The sequence below is a fragment of the Nycticebus coucang genome, chromosome 11 (genome assembly GCF_027406575.1).
Source record: "Nycticebus coucang isolate mNycCou1 chromosome 11, mNycCou1.pri, whole genome shotgun sequence".
In the NCBI taxonomy this organism is placed as follows: Eukaryota; Metazoa; Chordata; class Mammalia; order Primates; family Lorisidae; genus Nycticebus; species Nycticebus coucang.
The window spans coordinates 43,320,802-43,339,225 of NC_069790.1; the positions used below are offsets into that span (position 1 = coordinate 43,320,802).

At 37.6% G+C, this 18,424-nt stretch overlaps 1 protein-coding gene across 8 annotated transcripts in view; it reads left to right on the forward strand.

Annotated features, from left to right (window-relative positions):
• CRPPA (CDP-L-ribitol pyrophosphorylase A) overlaps positions 1 to 18,424 on the forward strand; it is a 387,693-nt gene that overhangs the window by 12,414 nt on the left and 356,855 nt on the right. For all 8 annotated transcript variants that reach the window (XM_053553590.1, XM_053553594.1, XM_053553595.1 and 5 more), the window contains exon 2: positions 63 to 339. In XM_053553590.1, coding sequence (XP_053409565.1) covers positions 63 to 339 — 277 coding nt within the window. The remainder of the gene's footprint in view (positions 1 to 62; positions 340 to 18,424) is intronic.

An 18,424-nucleotide genomic window follows, 5' to 3' on the forward strand; every position in this document is an offset into this window, starting at 1 on the left:
TTCTGTTATTAGCTTTGTCTAGAAATGGATTTATATGAAATGTACACATACTTTCCTTTTAGAGTATGTTGGATAAAGGACATTGTTGTGGCAGTAACATCAGAGAACATGGAAGCAATGAACAGTATCATTCAGAAGTACCAGCATAAGCGCATCTCACTGGTTGAAGCTGGAGTGACCCGCCACAGGTCAATTTTCAATGGACTAAAGGCACTGGCAGAAGACCAGCCTGACTCAAAACTATCTAAACCAGAAGTTGTGATTATCCATGATGCTGTCAGACCATTTGTTGAGGAAGATGTCCTCTTCAAAGTTGTCATAGCTGCTAAGGAACATGGGGTAAGTATTTTTACTTCTGAGTCTGGATAAAGAGAGAAAACACTATAATATAATGTGGTTCATTTGCTGAATTTCAATAGAATTGTATTATATTTCAATGTCAAATTGCTTAAAATGGACGTGACCTAAAGATGTTATGGTAGTTTATTTTAGGAACTTTATAGTACTATACACACAGATTGTGAGACTGTTCTAGAATAGTTCTTTTTGCTGTAGTCATTTACATTCTAATGTAACATGAACCACATGGAGAAGAATGAGTAATAATGGCATTAAAATAGAAATTCCAAAGGAATTTAATGAAAATAATGCAATTATATGAAAACGACAAATTGCTCAAGTGTAGGATATATAATTAAAAAAAATCTCAATTTTGTGTTTTAAATTTTCAGGTGTTTGATTTTCTAGCACAAACAGCCACACAGATTTTTCACACCCCTAAAAGTGAATCATCTTGACATGACAAAGAATTCTGTTTCCATTTCTGTTTCACAAAGATAAGCCACAGAATAGCAAAACACCTATTTTAATCTCTAGAATATGTTTGTTTTTTTTTCTTTCTATTACCAGGTAAAAAAATCTACAAATATAGTAGCAGATACTAAACTTAAGTTTGCAAGTAAATGTGAGAAATAGTGAAAAAAAAATATTACACAGAGATGGTATAATAGAGGTAGGCTCCAGTCTCAAATTTTGTAATTACCAGTGGTGGAGTGTTTTAACCTTTTCGACCTCTCAGAGCCCATTTTCCTTACTTGTGAAAATATACATGCTAATAACTTTCAATGTTGTTCTTGGGACTGGAAATTAGAGTGCTGAGTGCTTACAAATGGTATTAAGATTCATTATACGATCTAAGTGATAGTTTCCTCCAAGGATTATAGACCAACAGGATAAATAAAGCCTACCTAGCCATCTGGGTGCACTGGAAGTTTAAAAACAAAAGTGAAAGTCCTATTCAAGAGAGAGTTGACTTCCTTAATTATCCTTGCATATTTGAATTGTCATAGTCAGGAAGAAACTTGCCCTAATTTCTTCTCTTCCTCCTGTGACTTGAGTTAATTTTATTTTATCCATGGCATTCTTGCACAGTTTTCAATGTAAAATATTCTGATTTATTTCTTAATACAGGGTCTGACAATGAAGTTCACAAACTCATCCTAGAAAAAGTGCTACATACCTTGTTACTGAGTATCACTATGGTCACCTTGAAAGTACTTTTCTTGGGAAGCTATGCCCTGATGCTAGCACCTAGTGTACCCTTCAAAGCAATTTTGAAACTTTTTCTGGGAATGGCCATCAAAGCTGTTGTTGTATTACCCTTGATGTCCTGAATGTTGTCAAAATGTCTTCCTTCCAATATTTCCTCTATCTTTGAGCAAAGAAAAAGTCTTTGGGGGCCAGATCAGGTGAGTAGGGAGGGTTTACCAATACAATTATTTGTTTACTGACTAAAAATTGCTTCACACACTGCACCATGTGCGCTGCTGCATTGTTGATATAAGAGCCGTGAATTGTTGGCCAAGATTTTCCAAGTTAAGATTTTCCTGTTTTCTTGATTGATGTTTATACTTGGTCTGTTACACTTCTCACAGTCAGCTCATGATTTTGAGACAAAATTGGATGCATATTTGCAGTGTTTTCATCAGTTCTGTTTATTACTGGCCACTGACCTTTCTTCATCAATGGCACATTCTCTGTCCTCAGAAAAATGTTCAATCCATTTGCACACTGCCATTTTCTTCATGGCATTATCCCCGTAAACTCGGACTAACATATCCCTGATTGCATTTCCACTGTTGCCAAGTTTAACAAGAAATTTACGAATGTCTGTTTTTTGCTCTAATTCAAGCTCTGACATTCTCATGGTGGCACACAAAAACACATGACAAATGAGGGACACCACCCAGCAAGACTCCACCACATGTCAACGTGAACACAGCTGTGAGACACTGACATACCAAGGTTATTGAAACCTTACAGAGTTATTTGTTAATTATCTGCCAACATAATTGCACAGTGGCACATTTGTGAACTTAATTGTCAGACCTCATGTATCTTTTGAATGGTATTTAAGGTAGTGAAAATTGTGGACCAGAAACCATTAGTGACCGCAAAACTTTCTCATGGCTCTAGTCTTTCCAGGTAACTCCTTCCTCTTCTCTAGGTGGCTCAATTGTGGTAGAAGCAATGTGACAAGTTGCAAGAGTAGTCAGAAGGAACACAGGAACAAAGGATTTACAACTTTTAAGAAATTCTCAAATTTTACACATTTGAAAAAGTTCCTAGGGATGACTGTATAAATTCCAGTACGTACTACATTATATACAAAATCGTTTGCCTATGTTACCTGTTGAAAAATTGTCACTCAGGCTCACTATAATAACCACGTACTTGGAATTTTTTTGTTGTCGAGAACTATACTGGAAAGCATCTTTGAGTGCTTGTCCCTAAAGTGGTAGTAGGTCTAAAAAAGGCAAAACAGGCCTTTTTACTCACTCCAATGCATATGCTAAGGATAACATTGTTTTGCATATGACTTAATAAAGCATATTAAGGTACATAGCCATTATTTTCTATAGATTTGTGAGAATTCCTATTAGACTAATTAAATTATTAATTAAGTTTGCTAATCAGTATATAAGTTGTAAGATTTAATCACATTATGCATCTTAAAACAAATTTAAATTTTAATGAAATCTGTAGAAGACTTTCTGATTAGATTAAGGGGCTGGTTCAGACTAAGACTTTACAACAGATTATTTGGAAGTAAACCAGAAATATGGCTTGCCTTTTCTTTACAAAATTGTCTTGGTTTTGTTGGTGTTAAAGGATTTTTTTTTGAAGGTTAAAATTATGCGTTTTATACTGATATCCACATTAAGAATTTTCCTTTATTAGTGAGGGAACCACATAGATGTTACTGTAGGAGGACAACTGCCAGGCTTATAGAAGCAGCTACCTGCTCTTGAAGAAGACACTGGGAGCGAGACGATCTCTCGATCTCTCCTAGCCCTCTTGGAGAGGTTTTACAGCCCGGAGATAAGCCTTCAAGCAGCTGCATGCATTAATGAGATAAGATCGGTAGCTTGTTAGCAAGCAGGTGCTATACTTTGTAACATTCGTAGGGCAACAGGATGGGAGCTGAGCTGGGGCAGAAAGAACACTTAGGGACCATTAAACATGTGATCCTAGCACGTGGGCCCGCACTCCTGTTGTGGGCTTCAATAAAAGGCCGAGAGAGAGGTTTCTTGGGGCTCCTGGAAGACAGATGGGAAGCCCAGCACTTGCAGGCTTGTACCTTCAATCCATGTCCTGGCGGTTTTTATTTGCATGGTAACAGGGTGCCCATAGAGGGCACCGACATAACTGCTCAAAATCGACTCTAGAGAAACACACATTTATATTGAGTGAAAAGGTAAGTTGAATTAAAAAACAAAACTGGCTTTTCTATGGGGAGTTACTTGAACAACATTAGGCAGAATTCATTTGCACATTTGTAGGTAAGAAATTTTTGCATTGCTATTCGTTATCTTTGAAAGTTGTAAAATACCTCAAAGGTTGGATTCAGCTAATCTGAGAGAATCTGTTTTAAGCAGACACCTGTTGCAGACACCCAGGAACCTTTTTGCTTATTCCAAGTTTCCTTTTTTTTTTTAGGCAGAGTCTCAAGCTGTTGCCCTGGGTAAAGTGCTGTGGCATCTGGCACAGCTCATAGCAACCTCCAGCTCTTGGCCTCAAGTGAACTTCTTGCCTCAGTTTTTCTATTTTAGTAGAGACAAGGTCTTGCTTTTGCTCAGGCTGGTCTCAAACTCCTGTGTTCAAGCAATCCAATTGCCTTGGCCTCCCAGAGTGCTAGGATTACAAGGCATGAGCCACTGCTCCTAGCTAGTCCTAAGTTTTATTAAACAGCAAGTTTTCTTTAACTAGTAGCCTCAGTTAAATCTAGGCGCTACTTCCTGCTTTCTCATACCATTCTGATTTGTAATCATAAAAATAAATGGAATTGGGGCTTATACTGTAGTTGAACTTCAGTTGGTGGGAAATATGACATCTTTTAAACTTGGCATCAGTAAATTGTAAGAGTGGTCTTGAATCAAATTCTACCTTATGACACGAAAATTCCACTGACTTTACTTGCAGTCACTTCATAGGCTGTTTTTCAGGCCTCCTTTTGATTTATTCTCTTTTGTTCTCTTACACAGTTTTCTACATACTCCTTAACTGATTCTCATTTTTCTTCGTAGCTCTTAGTTTTCAAGTTCTACCCAAAGGTCCTTTTCAGATACATTGTTTCCTGAACAAGTTACTCTGTGACTGTTTCAGAGGGGTGTGTGTGGGGGGGGTGGTGGTGGAGGATTGTATATGTTCACATTTACTGGTATTTTAGCTTATTTTCTATTTTGGTTAATAAAAAATAAATTGAAGATACATTGCCTAGAGATGAAGATTTCCACAGTTAAGACTGGAGTTAAAGTTGCCTACATATAAAAGCTCAAAATTGTCACTAGGACCTGGTTTTTCTCTCTTTGTTGCACATACTATATTCTGAGGGTCTAGAAGGAGGCAAGATGGCTTCCGTATGGCTAATAGCAAAATTGTGTCAGGTTTATTTTCTCTTTACTTATTGATTGTGATTTGTCTGGATATGAAATTCTAAGTCTACAGTTTTTCTTTCTTTTTTTTTTTTCCACTGTCACTGTTTCCTTGCTTTTACACTGCTGAAAGAAGTTAGAAGATTATATTCCTTTGAAAATAATTTCTTTTCTCTTTGAACACTTTAAAGATAATTTCTTCTTCAAAGGTATTGTTTAGTCTCTGTGTCTAGTTACAGATTTCCCCCCCTTGCTTTGGATACAGTGTCCTTTATGAACTTTAATTCCATTTATTCTAGAAAATTCTGAGTGATTATCTGAATATTGATTTTCTGCCCCACTTACTTTGCTCACACATTTTTTTTCCTTTCCGCATGGATACTATATGTATATTAAACCCTCCTATCAAGCCCTCATGTGTCCTAAATTATTTGATATTTCCTATTTGTATGTTGTGTCTTGAGTAATTTCAGTTTTCTATTTCATTTTTTAGCTCTTTCTAATCTTCGGTTTAAGGATTTTTAAAACTGTAATATTTTTCCTTTCTCTGGAATTCCATTAGGTACTTTTCCATATATAATTCATCTCCTGTTTTTGATTTTATATCTTTTAATATCTGAACATAATTTTTATATATCATAGCTAATAGAACTTCTTTTTTTTCTGGTCTCTTTTTTATTATTAAATCATAGCTGTGTACATTAGTGCAATCAAGGGGTACAATGTTCTGGTTTCATATATAATCTGAAATATTCTCATTAAACTGTTCAGCGTAGCCTTCATGGCATTTTCTTAGTTATTGTATGTAGACATTTGTATTCTGCATTTAGTAGGTTTTGCCTGTATCCATTCTAAGATGCACCATAGGTGTGGCCCCGCCCATTACCCACCCTACACCTTAACCTACCCTCTCCCTTCCCCTCCCTTGACCCTTTCCCCACGTTCTTGTGCTATAGTTGGGTTATAGCCTTCATATTAAAGCTATAAATTAGCTTCATAGTAGGGCTGAGTACATTGGATACTTTTTCCTCCATTCCTGAGATACTTTGCTAAGAAGAATATGTTCCAGCTCCATCCATGTAAACATGAAAGAGGTAAAGTCTCCATCTTTTTTAAGGCTGCATAATATTCCATGGTATACATGTACCACAATTTGCTAGTCCATTCGTGGGTCGATGGGCACTTGGGCTTCTTCCATGACTTAGCAATTATGAATTGGGCTGCAACAAACATTCTGGTACAGATGTCTTTATTATATTGTGATTTTTGGTCTTCTGGGTATATACCTAGTAAAGGAATTATAGGATCGAATGGCAGGTCTGTTTTTAGATCTCTAAGTATTCTCCAAACATTCTTCCAAAAGGAATGTATTAGTGTGCATTCCCACCAGCAGTGTAGAAGTGTGCCCTTTTCTCCACATCCACGCCAATATCTCTGGTTTTGGGATTTTGTTATGTGGGCTACTCTTACTGGGGTTAGGTGATATGTCAAAGTAGTTTTGATTTGCATTTCTCTGCTGATTAATGATGATGAGCTTTTTTTTTCATGTGTTTGTAGATCGTTCCTCTGTTTTCTTTAGAGAAGTTTCTCTTCAAGTCCTTTGCCCACTCTGTGATGGCATCACTTGTTCTTTTCTTGCTAATACATTTGAGTTCTCTGTGGATTTTGGTTATTAAACCTTTATCGGAAGTATAACCTGCAAATATTTACTCGCATTCTGAGGGCTGTCTGTTTGCTTTACTTACTATGTTCTTGGCTGTGCAGAAGCTTTTTAGTTTGATCATGTCCCAGTAGTGTACTTTTGATACTGCTTCGATTGCCTAGGGAGTCCTCCTCATAAAATATTCACCCAGGCCGATTCCTTCAAGAGTTTTCCCTGCACTTTCTTCAAGTATTTTTATAGTTTCATGTCTTAAGTTTAAATCTTTTATCCAGTGAGAGTCTATCTTAGTTAATGGTGAAAGGTGTGGGTCCAGTTTCAGTCTTTTACAGAACACCAGGCAGTTCACCCAGCACCATTTGTTAAATAGGGAATCTTTTCCCCACTGAATGTTTTTAATTGGCTTGTCAAAGATCAAATAACGGTAAGTAGCTGGATTTATCTCTTGGTTTTCTATTCTGTTCCAGACATCTACTTTTCTGTTTTTGTGCCAGTACCATGCTGTTTTGATCACTATCGATTTATAGTACAGTCTGAGGTCTGGTAGCATGATTCCTCCTGCTTTGTTTTTATTTCTGAGTAATGTTTTGGCTATTCGAGTTTTTTTCTGATTCCATATAAAACGAAGTATTGTTTTTTTCAAGATCTTTAAAATATGACAATGGAGCTTTAATAGGAATTGCATTAAAATTAATATATTGCTTTGGGAAGTATGGACATTTTAACGATATTGATTCTTCCCAGCCATGAGCATGGTATGTTTTTCCCTCTGTTAAAATCTTCAGCTATTTCTTTTCTTAAAGTTTCATAGTTCTCTTTGTAGAGATCTTTCACGTCCTTTGTTAGATAAACTACCAAATATTTCATCTTCTTTGGCACTACTGTGAAAGCAATAGAGTCCTTGACTGTTTTTTTGGCTTGGTTATTGTTGGTATATATATAAAGGCTACAGATTTATGGGTGTTGATTTTGTAGCCTGAGACATTGCTGTATTCCTTGATCACTTCTAAAAGTTTTGTAGTAGAATCCCTAGTGTTTTACAGATATACGATCATATCATCTGTGAAGAATGAAAGTTTGATCTCTTCTGACCTTATGTGGATACCCTTGATCACCTTTTCTTCCCTAATTGCAATGGCTAAAACTTCCATTAAATGATAACGAGCAATGGAGACAATGGGCAACCTTGCCTGGTTCCTGATCTAAGTGGAAATGATTTCAATTTAACTCCATTCAATACGATATTGGCTGTGGGTTTGCTGTAGATGGCCTCTATTAGTTTAAGAAATGTCTCTTCTATACCAATTTTCTTAAGTGTTCTGATCATGAAGCGATGCTGGATATTATCAAAAGCTTTTTCTGCATCGATTGAGAGAATCATATGGTCTTTATTTTTTAGTTGGTTTATGTGCTGAATTACATTTATAGATTTACATACATTGAACTAGCATTGAGAGCCTGGGATAAATCCCACTTGGTCATGGTGTATAATTTTTTTGATGTGTTGTTGGATTGTATTTGTTAGGATCTTGTCGAGTATTTTTGCATCAATATTCATTAATGATATTGGTCTATAATTTTCTTTTCTTGTTGGGTCTTTCTCTGGTTAAGGAATCAAGGTGATGTTTGCTTCGTAGAATGTGCTGGGTAGTATTCCTTCTTTTTCTATATATCGGAAGAGGTTTAGTAGTATAGGTACTAGTTCTTCTTTAAAGGTTTGGTAGAATTCTGACATAAAGCCATCTGGTCCTGGGCTTTTCTTTTTAGGGAGATTTTGTATAGTTGATGCTATTTCAGAACTTGATATAGGCCTGTTCAACATTTCCACTTCGTTCTGGCTAAGTCTTGGTAGGTGGCGTACTTCCAAGTATTGGCCTATTTCTTTCAGATTTTTGTATTTCTGAGAGTAAAGTTTCTTGTAATATTCATTAAGGATTTTTTTGATTTCTGAGGGGTCTGTTGTTATTTCATCTTTACCATTCTGATTGATGAAATTAGAGATTTTACTTTTTTTCCTGTTTAGGTTGGCCAAAGGTTTATCTATTTTACTGATCTTTTCAAAAAACCAACTTTTGGATTTATTGATCTGTTGTAGAATTCTTTTGTTTTCAATTTCATTTAACTGTGCTCTGATTTTGGTTATTTCTTCTCCTCTGCTGGATTTGGGGTTGGAATGTTCTTCCTTCTCCAGTTGCTTGAGATGTCCCATTAAGTTATTAACTCCCTCTCTTTCTGTTTTCTTGAGGAAGGCTTGTAGTGCTATAAATTTCGTTCTTAGCACTGCCTTTGCAGTATCTCAGAGGTTCTGATAATTTGTGTGTTCATTGTTGTTTTGTTCCAAAAATTTGGTGATTTCCTTCTTAATGTCATCTATAACCCATCTACCTTTCAACATAAGTTGTTTAGCTTCCATGTTTTTGTATGGGTATGCTGGTTACTGTTGGTATTGAGTTCAACTTTTATTCCATGATGGTCTGAGAAGAAGCAAGGAATAATTTCTATTTTTTAAAATTTACTGAGGTTAGATTTGTGGCCTAGGATATGGTCGATTTTGGAGTATGTTTCGTGGGCTGATGAAAAGAATGTGTATTCAGTTTTTTTGGGATGAAATGTTCTGTAGATTTCTGTTACGTCCAGATGTTGAATGGTTAAGTTTAAATCTAAAATTTCTTCTTGGAGGATCTGTCCAGCACTGCTAAAGGGGTGTTAAAAACTCCAACTACTATGGAACTGGAGGAAATCAAGTTGTTCATGTCTGTTAGAGTTTCTCTGATATTTTGAGGTGCATTCTGGTTGGGTGCATAAATATTCATAATAGAGATCTCATCATATAGAGTATTACCTTTAACAAATATGAAGTGTCCATCCTTATCCTTCCTTATTTTGGTTGGTTTAAAGCCTATTGCATCTGCGAATAGGATTGCAACAATTGCTTTTGTCTGTTTTCCATTTGCCTGGAGTGTAGATGACCATCCCTTCATCTTGAGTCTATCTATATTTTTCTTTTAATGTAAGATGAGGTTCTTGTATGCAGTAGATTTCTGGCTTGAGTTTTTGTATCCAGTCAGCCAACCTGTGCCTCTTTAGAGGACAATTTAAACTATTCACATTAATTGAGAATATTGATAAGCCTTTCGAGGGTACAGTGGACATTTTTAATCCTTTTGTGACTGTGGAAGTTGTAATTTGATCAAAATTTTCTGGGTGGGTTTACTTTTGTGGTGGAGGATTATGCTGGTCTTTATGGAGGATAGGTCTGAGAATATCCTGGAGAGCTGGTTTAGTTATGGCAAATTTCTTCAACATGTGAATGTCATTGAAGTATTTAATTTCTCCGTCATAAATGAAACTCAGTTTAGCTGGGTACAGGATCCTGGGTTGAAAGTTATTTTGTATTAGGAGATTAAAAGTCAATGACCATCCTCTTCTAGCTTGAAAGGTTTCAGCAGAGAGATCTGCAGTTATTCTAATATTCTTCCCCTTGTTGGTGATGGTTTTTTTTTTTTTTTTTTTTTTTTGGCCGGGGCTGGGCTTGAACCCGCCACCTCCGGCATATGGGACCGGCGCCCTACACGTTGAGCCACAGGCGCCGCCCAGTTGGTGATGGTTTTATTTTGTCTGGCTGCTTTCAGAATTTTCTCCTTCATATTAACTTTAGTGAAATTGATTATGATGTGTCTGGGGGATGTCTTATTCGGGTTGAGTCATGCTGGAGTCGTGAAACTGTGTGCTATCTGAATTTCAGTATCTCTTGGCATGTCTGGAAAGTTCTCTTTCGCACAGAAGAGACTCTGTGCCTTTTGAAGCCACTTCATCACTTTCGGGGATCCGTATGAGACAAATATTGATTTTCTTCTGATTATATCAGAGCTCTCTGAGAGAGTGATCTGTTTTTGCCCTCCATTTCTCTTGCTCTTTGAGAGTTTTGGAGCATTTGAAAGCTTTTTCTTCGATGTCAGAAATCCTTTCTTCTGCTTGCTCCATTCTGTTACTGAGGGATTCTACTGTGTTTCTCTGATCTTGGAGGACTGCAACTTCTTGTCTCAATGTATCAAAATCTTTGGTCATTTGGTCTTTGAATTCATTGAATTTTTGGGACATCTTTTGGGTTACTGATTGGAATTCTCATTTGATCTTATTTGCTATCCAGATTCTGAATTCGATTTCTGACATTTCAGCTATTTGTTTGTGCATGGGATCTTGTGCTGTGTCTGCACCATTGTTCCTTGTGGTAGTTGATCTACTCTGATTATTCATATTACTGGAGTATTTCCGTTGATTTTGTCTTATGATTGTTTTGCACCATTGCCTCTGGCTGTCCTCAGAGTTGGGGAGGTGTCTCTCCAAGATTAGACCCCAGCAGGTTCACTCCATTGTTACTGGATCTTTGTAGGGAGTGACCCTGTGTAGCTTTTCTGGGGCTGCCCTAGCCAGGGAGTTCTGTTTGTGGGAGCTGCTCCGGAGTGCGACACCCCTGATCCAGCAACGGTTCTGGGAATGCCTGGTGCCCAGTGACTTTGGCACTGAGGGCCCAAGGCTCCAGGAGTCTGTGGGCAGGAGAAGGGCTCCTCGCAGACGCAGAGAGGGCTCCAGTGGGCATGTGGCTACCAGAGTTCCTGGCCACACCAGCAGGCTGGTGTGGAGGCAGGGAGGGTACAGGTTGGAGGATGTGGGGTTGCGTGGTTCCCAGAGTTCCTGGTCATTGCGTGCTGCGGCCAGGCAGGCATGCGGTGGCCTGCTGGGCACTGATTGCCAGTTACAGCGTAGCTCTTACCATGGCCTGGACGGGTGCCAATGGCAGGTTGCAGGTTGCGGGCCAGCTCTTCCGGAGGCTCAGTGGGTGCCGATCGCCATCTGTGGCGTAGTTGTACCATAGGTCCGGCCAGGTGCCAATCGTGTGTCATGTGTCATGGTGCAGCTCTCACCTGAGTTTGTGTGGGTGCCCATTGCGGCTTGCAGGTCATGGTGCAGCTCTTCTGGAGGTCCAGGTGGGTGCTGATTGTGGGTCGTCTGTCACCGCGCAGCTCTTCCAGAGGTCTGGGTGGGTGTCGTTCAGGGGTCGCAGGTCATGCCAGCTCTTCCAGAGGTCCAGTGGGTGCCAATTGCAGGTCGCGGTGCAGCTCTTATGGTGGTCCATGTAGGCACCGATCGCGTGTTGCGGCACAGCTCTTCTGGAGATGACCTCTGGTCTCTTCTTGTTAGTAAGTTGAAGAGACAGTTGGCAGTACTGACCCTGATAAAAGACTGGCACTCAGGATATATCAAAAAAAGCACAAATCTGGGAAGAGTGAAGTTAGGAGAAGAGGTTTTATCAAGGAGACCACAAGGATTCACATGTGGGGTCCTCTCTCTGGTGACCAGTACTTCTTGTTTGGAGGGAGCCGAGGAACATGGAGACCAGAAGGATCATTCATCTGAGGTCTCATAGAATGAGTGGGGAAAAAATAGAGAATCCAGCCCCTGGCTTAAGGACCCTCCCCAGAATCATAGCTCAGGGGGTTGAGTGAGGAAGTGGTGATCTGGATATAGCATATGATCCAGAGTCGTGGAAATCTAATGAATTAGGCAAGTGATGATGACTGGCTGGGATTGGCTGGCCCCCATAAAGGTCTGGGATTGGAGGATGCGTTTTTGGAGTTTTCAGTTGTTGGGGGAAGCTGTTTGTTGAGTGGGAAGCTGGGAAGAGTGGGAAGACTTAAGCAGTATACAGCAACCAGATTTGAATGCTACTTGGCGTTGATTTTACATAGGTTTGGTGGCTGGTAATGCAACCATACTGAGAAGGTCTCAGAGGCCAAGGGGCTGTCATTGTGGGAAGGTCATGAGAAAGTCTTGGCCTGGGCCTGAAGCATAGCTGTCTTAATTCCACCTACTGGGATCAGAACTCTAGTGTTGGGACAGTCTGAGGGACTGCTGCATCCCATGGGAACTGGACTCAGGGGGCACTGTGAGATCTGCTCCTGAAAGATTCTTGTGAGCTTTAAAATGCCAACCTGGCAGGGTCTGAATGCTGAGGAAATAATCAGGTGATCACCAGAGGCAAATAAGTTTGGGATAAGGACCACAGAGGTTGCTTGGCTGTTCTGTTTCCTTAAAAACAAAACAAAACAAACAAAAAACAAACAAAAACAACAATAAAAACATAGTGCTGCCTGGTGTTCAGGAGACATATTGCAATATACTGTCATCAAGAGCAAGGACTTCTGTTTGAAGCAAAGGAGGCAGTAAGAAAGAAAAAGGAGAACAAGCAGGTGAACAAGAAGAAAGAACACATGAGGAAAAACCAACAGAAAAATTTGGGCAATATGATAAACCAAAACAGAGCAACTCCCCCAAAGGACCATGAGGCAAGTGCTGCAGAAAGACTCCACCTATAAAGAATTAATGGAGTTGACAGAAAGGGAATTTAAAATGTGGATGATAAAGATAATAAAAGGAATGGACGAGAAAATGGAAAGACAGAACCAAAAATTGGATGAGCGATATGTACAACATAGAAAGGCAGAGCTTAAGGAAATGAAGAAGCCAATCAGGGAATGTAAAGATGCAGTGAAAAGTATCAAAAATAGGTTAGACCACAGAGAAGAAAAACCTCAGCTAGAGGATAAAGTTTAAGAGTTAATCCAGTTAGTTAAAGAGGCAGAAAAGAAGAGAGATAAAGCAAAACAGGTGCTTTTGAAGAACTATGAGACTCCATGAAGCATTCAAAGATACGAATAGTAGGGATTCCTGAAGGGGAAGAAGATTGTCCCAAAGGAATGGAAGCCCTCCTGGAGACTATCATAAGTGAAAAGTTTCCAAGTTTTACTAAAGACCCGGACACACACCTTTCAGATGGATATCGAATCCCTGGTCATCTCAACTCAAACAGAGCCTTTCCAAGACACTTTGTAATGAACCTGTCCAAGATTAAGATGAGGGAAAAAATTCTGCAAGCAGCCAACTGACCTACAGAGCCATTAGCATGACAGCAGACTTTTCAACTGAAACCTTCCAAAAGAGCTTCTAGAAGAGCATGGTCATCCACCTTTAACATTTTAAAACAAAACAATTTTCAGCCCAGAATTCTATATCTTGCTAAACCAAGCTTCAGAATTGATGGAGAAATCAAATCTTTTATGGATATACAACCACTGAGGAAATGTGCAACAAGACGAGCTGTACAGGAAATAATGAGACCTATTTCTAAGACTGACCATCAAATGGACAGTCAGCAAAGTAAACACCCAGAAGCTAAAGGTCAAAACTTAGCTTCCACAGTGGTGCAGAGGATAAAATTACACAACAGACTTTCACAAAATAAGATGAATAGAACACCACCATACTGATTAATTTTGTCAATAAATGTCAGTGGACTGAATTCAGCATTGAAGAGGCACAGGCTGGCTGATTGGATAAAAAAAGCACAAGGCATCCATATTCTGTCTCCAGGAGACACAACTAGTCCTGAAGCACAAATTAAGACTAGGGTTAAGGGATCTAAAACAGCATTTCAAGCAAATAGAAATCAGAAGAAAGGAGGGGTTGCAATTATATTTCCAGATACAACCATACTTAAAGCAACTCAGGTTAAGAAAGACAAGGATGAATACTTTATACTGGTCAAAGGAACAATGCAAGAAGACATTTCAATTTTAAATATTTGTGCACCCAACTTAAATGTTTCCAGATTTCTGAAACAGACCTTGTTGGGTCTGAGCAACATGATATCCCATAATGCTGGGGACTTTAACACCCCTATGACAGAACAGGATATATCCTGTAACAGAAACTAAACAAAGATACAAAGGACTTAAATGTGATCCGAAAAATGGGATTAATAGACATATACAGAACACACCATCCTAAAGCTAAGGAAAATACATTTTTCTCATCAGCACATGGTAGGTACTTTAAAATTGACTACATCCTATGATATAAATCAAACCTTAGCAAAATTAAAAGAATGGAAATTATACCTTATATCTTCTCAGACCAGAAGGCAATAAAGGTGGAACTCAACTCCAACAAAAGTGTTCGTCTGCACACAAAGACTTGGTAATTAAACAACCTTATGCTGAATGATAGTTGGGTTCAGGAAGAGATAAAAGAGGATATCATAAAATTCCTCAAACATAACAACAATGAAGACACAAGTTACGAAAACCTGTGGGATATAACAAAAGTAGTCTTCAGAAGGAAATTTATCACACAAGATGCCTACATTTGAAAAACAGAAAGAGAGCACATCAACAAACTTATGAACCATCTTATGGAATTGGAGGAAGAATAATCTAATTCCAAACCCAGCAGAAGAAAAGAAATAATCAAAATTAAGTCAGATTAATGAAATTGAAGACAAAAGAATCATTCAGAAAAATTAATGAAACAAAAAGTTGGTTTTTAGAAAAAATAAATAAAATTGGTAAACTTCTGGCCAGATTAATTAGAACCAGAAAAGTAAAATCTCTAATAACCTCAATCAGAAATGATAAAATGGGAATAACAACAGATGCCACAGAGATACAAGTGATTATTTCTGAGTAATACAAGATACCCTATGCCCAGAAATCTGACAATGTGGAAGAAATGGATAAATACCTGGTATCACACCCTGTCTCTGGACTTAACCAAGAAGAAATAGATCTCTTGAACAGACCAATTTCAAGAACTGAGATCAAAGAAACAATAAAAATATCTCCCAACAAAGCAATGCCCTGGTCAGATGGCTTCACACCAGAATTCTATCAAACCTTTGAAGAAGAGCTTATACCCATGATGCAGAAATTATTTCAAAAAATTGAGAAGGAAGGAATCTTTCCTAACATGTTCTATGAAGCACACATCATCCTCATGCCAAAACCAGGAAAAGACCCAACAAATGAGAATTTCAGACCAATTTCACTAATGAATATAGATGCAAAAATTTTCAATAAAATTCTAGTGAATAGTTTACAGCTACACTTTAAAAGAATCATTCATCACGGTCAAGTAGGTTTTATCTCAAGGATGCAAGGCTGGTTTGACATATGCCAAGTCCATAAAAGTAACTCACCATATCAACAGATGCAAAAACAAAGATCATATAATCCTCTCAATAGATGCAGAAAAAGGATTCAATAAAATTCAGTATCCTTTTCTAATTAGAACACTTTAGAGTATAGGCATAGATGACACATTTCTTAATCTCATCAAAGCCATCTACTACAAACTGACAGCTAATGTTTTACTGAATGGAGTAAAACTGAAAGCTTTTCCACTTAGAACTGGAACCTATCCTCGATCACCACTATTATCCAACATAGTGCTGGAAGTTCTAGCCAATACAATCAGGCAAGAGAAGGAAATAAAGGGCATCCAAATGGGAGCAGAGGAGGTCAATCTCTCCATCTTTGAGATGATATGATCTTATACTTAGAGAACCCCAGAGACTCAACCACAAGACTCCTGGAAATGATCAAAAAATACATTAGTGTCTCAGGATATAAAATCAGTGTCCACAAATCAGTTGCCTTTGTATATGCCAATAATCAGAATTACTTGTGTAGGAAGAAATACCTTTATTAAATATTTTGACTAGTTTTTACATAGAAAATATTTATCTTTATTTTAGTTAAATATTTGAGTTATCTTTATTTATATAATTAGAAACTTTGACTTGATGTTGAATATGTGTAATCTTTGGATTCTGCAACGTGACTATTTAGCAATGATTAAAAGCAGTTTGGAAATTCTATTAATGTTAATGTGTGCATCAGAAAGAATATACCTTTCTACAACCTAGTTTTGTAACTTTATGCCATGTCTTCTGGGCATGTATTTTAAAATAGAAAGGGAGAAGCACTTGGGAGATTTTTGACTCTGTATTTGAGTGTTTGACATTTAGTAGAATTGACCATGACTAATAATTACTTTTTGATTGTGATCATTGCACTGTCAGAGTTTATTCCTGTGTTGGGGTGAGTTAATCTTTCCTGGCTTATCAGATCCAGTATCATTATCTGTTGGACTTAAATCTGAGATCCAAATAAATAGTTTTATTTGTGAGAAAGTAGAGAATTCTATTTGGAGAAAAATTTTAGGCTTTTATTGGCAAAGATTCAGTTGCCGAGGGAATTTGTTAGCCATTCGTCTGTCTTTGTCAGAGAAGGTCCTGTTCATATCTCTTGCCCAGTGGTAGATGAATTGTTTGCTTTTTTTGTTCATTAATTTGAGTTCTCTGTAGATTCTAGTTATCAATCCTTTCTCAGATTTGTAACATGTAATATCTTTTCTCATTCTAAAAGCTATTTGCTTTAATTGTTGTCTTCTTAGCTGTGCAGAGATTTTCAGTTTAATTAAATCCCGTTTGTTTATTTTTCTTGTTGTGATTGCTGCTAACGTCTTTGTCATAAAATTTCTCCATTCCAATGTCATCAAGAGTTTTTCCCACACTTTTTTCCTAAGATTTTTGTCATTTCATGTGTTAGATTTAAATCTTTATCCATCTTGAGTCAATTTTTGTAAGTGGTGCAAGGTGCATTTCCAGTTTCAGTCTTTCACATGTGGTTATCCAGGTCTCCCAAGCACCATTTGTTGAATAGGAATTCTTTTTTGCAGTGTATGCTTTAATTTAATTTAACAAAGATCAGATGACAAGTAGAGACTGGTTTTATCTCTTCATTTTCTATTCTGTTCCATTTGTCTATGTCTTTATTTTTGTGCTAATACCATACTGTTTTGATCACTGTGGACTTGTAATTTAGCCTGAATTCTGGTAGAGTGATGCCTCTGGCTTTGTTTTTATTACTGAGAGAGCTTTGTTTATATGCTCTTTTTTTTTTTTTTCTTTTGGTTCCATATAAAATGAAATACTATTCTTCCCAGTTCTTCAAAGTATGATGTTAGTATTTTTTTTGTTGTTGCAGTTTAATGGAGATTACATTGAATCTGTAGATTGGTTTGGGAAGTATAGACATTTTACCCATGTTGATAATTCCCAGCCAAGAGCATGGTATATTCTTGCATTTGTTAATGTCTTCTGTTATTTCTTTTCATAGGGTTTCTCTGTGGACATCCTTCACCTCTTTTGTTAGGTGTATTCCTAGGTATTTCATTTTCTTTGAAGCTACTATGAAGGGAATTGTGTCCTTGATTGGATTCTTGACTTGGTTGTTATTGGCATATACAAAGATTTGTGGACATTGATTTTATACCCTGAGACCTTACTGTATTTCTTGATCACTTCTAGGAGTTTTGTGCTTGAGACTGGGTTTTTTTTTTTTTTTTTTAAGTATATGGTCATATCATAAGCAAAGAGTGAGAATTTGACCTCTTGTGCTCCAATTTGGATGCCCTTTATATCCTTTTGTTGCTTGATTGCATTGGCTTGAACTTCCAGAACCATGTTGAATAGTAGTGGTAATAGTGGACATCTTTAACTTGTTCCAGTTCTAAGTGGAAAAGCTTTCATTTTTTACTCCATTAAGTATGACATTAGCTGTGGGTTTGTCATAGATGGCTTCAGTCAGCTAAAAAAATGTGCCTCCTATGCCTATATTTTTAGGTGTTCTAATCAGAAAGAGATGCTGAATTTTATGAAATGCTTTTCTGCATCTATGGAGGAGATCATACGGTCTTTGTTTTTGCTTCTATTGATATGGTGAATTACATTTATAGAGTTGTATATGTTAAACCAGCCTTGTGTTCCTGGGATGAAGCCTACTTGTTCATGATGTATAATTTTTCAAATGTGTATGTGCAGTCTGTGAGCTAAGATTTTGTTGAATATTTTTGCATCAATATTTATTAGTGAAATTGGTCTGTAGTTCTCCTTTTTAGTTGGGTCCTTTCTTGGTTTTAGAATCAGGGT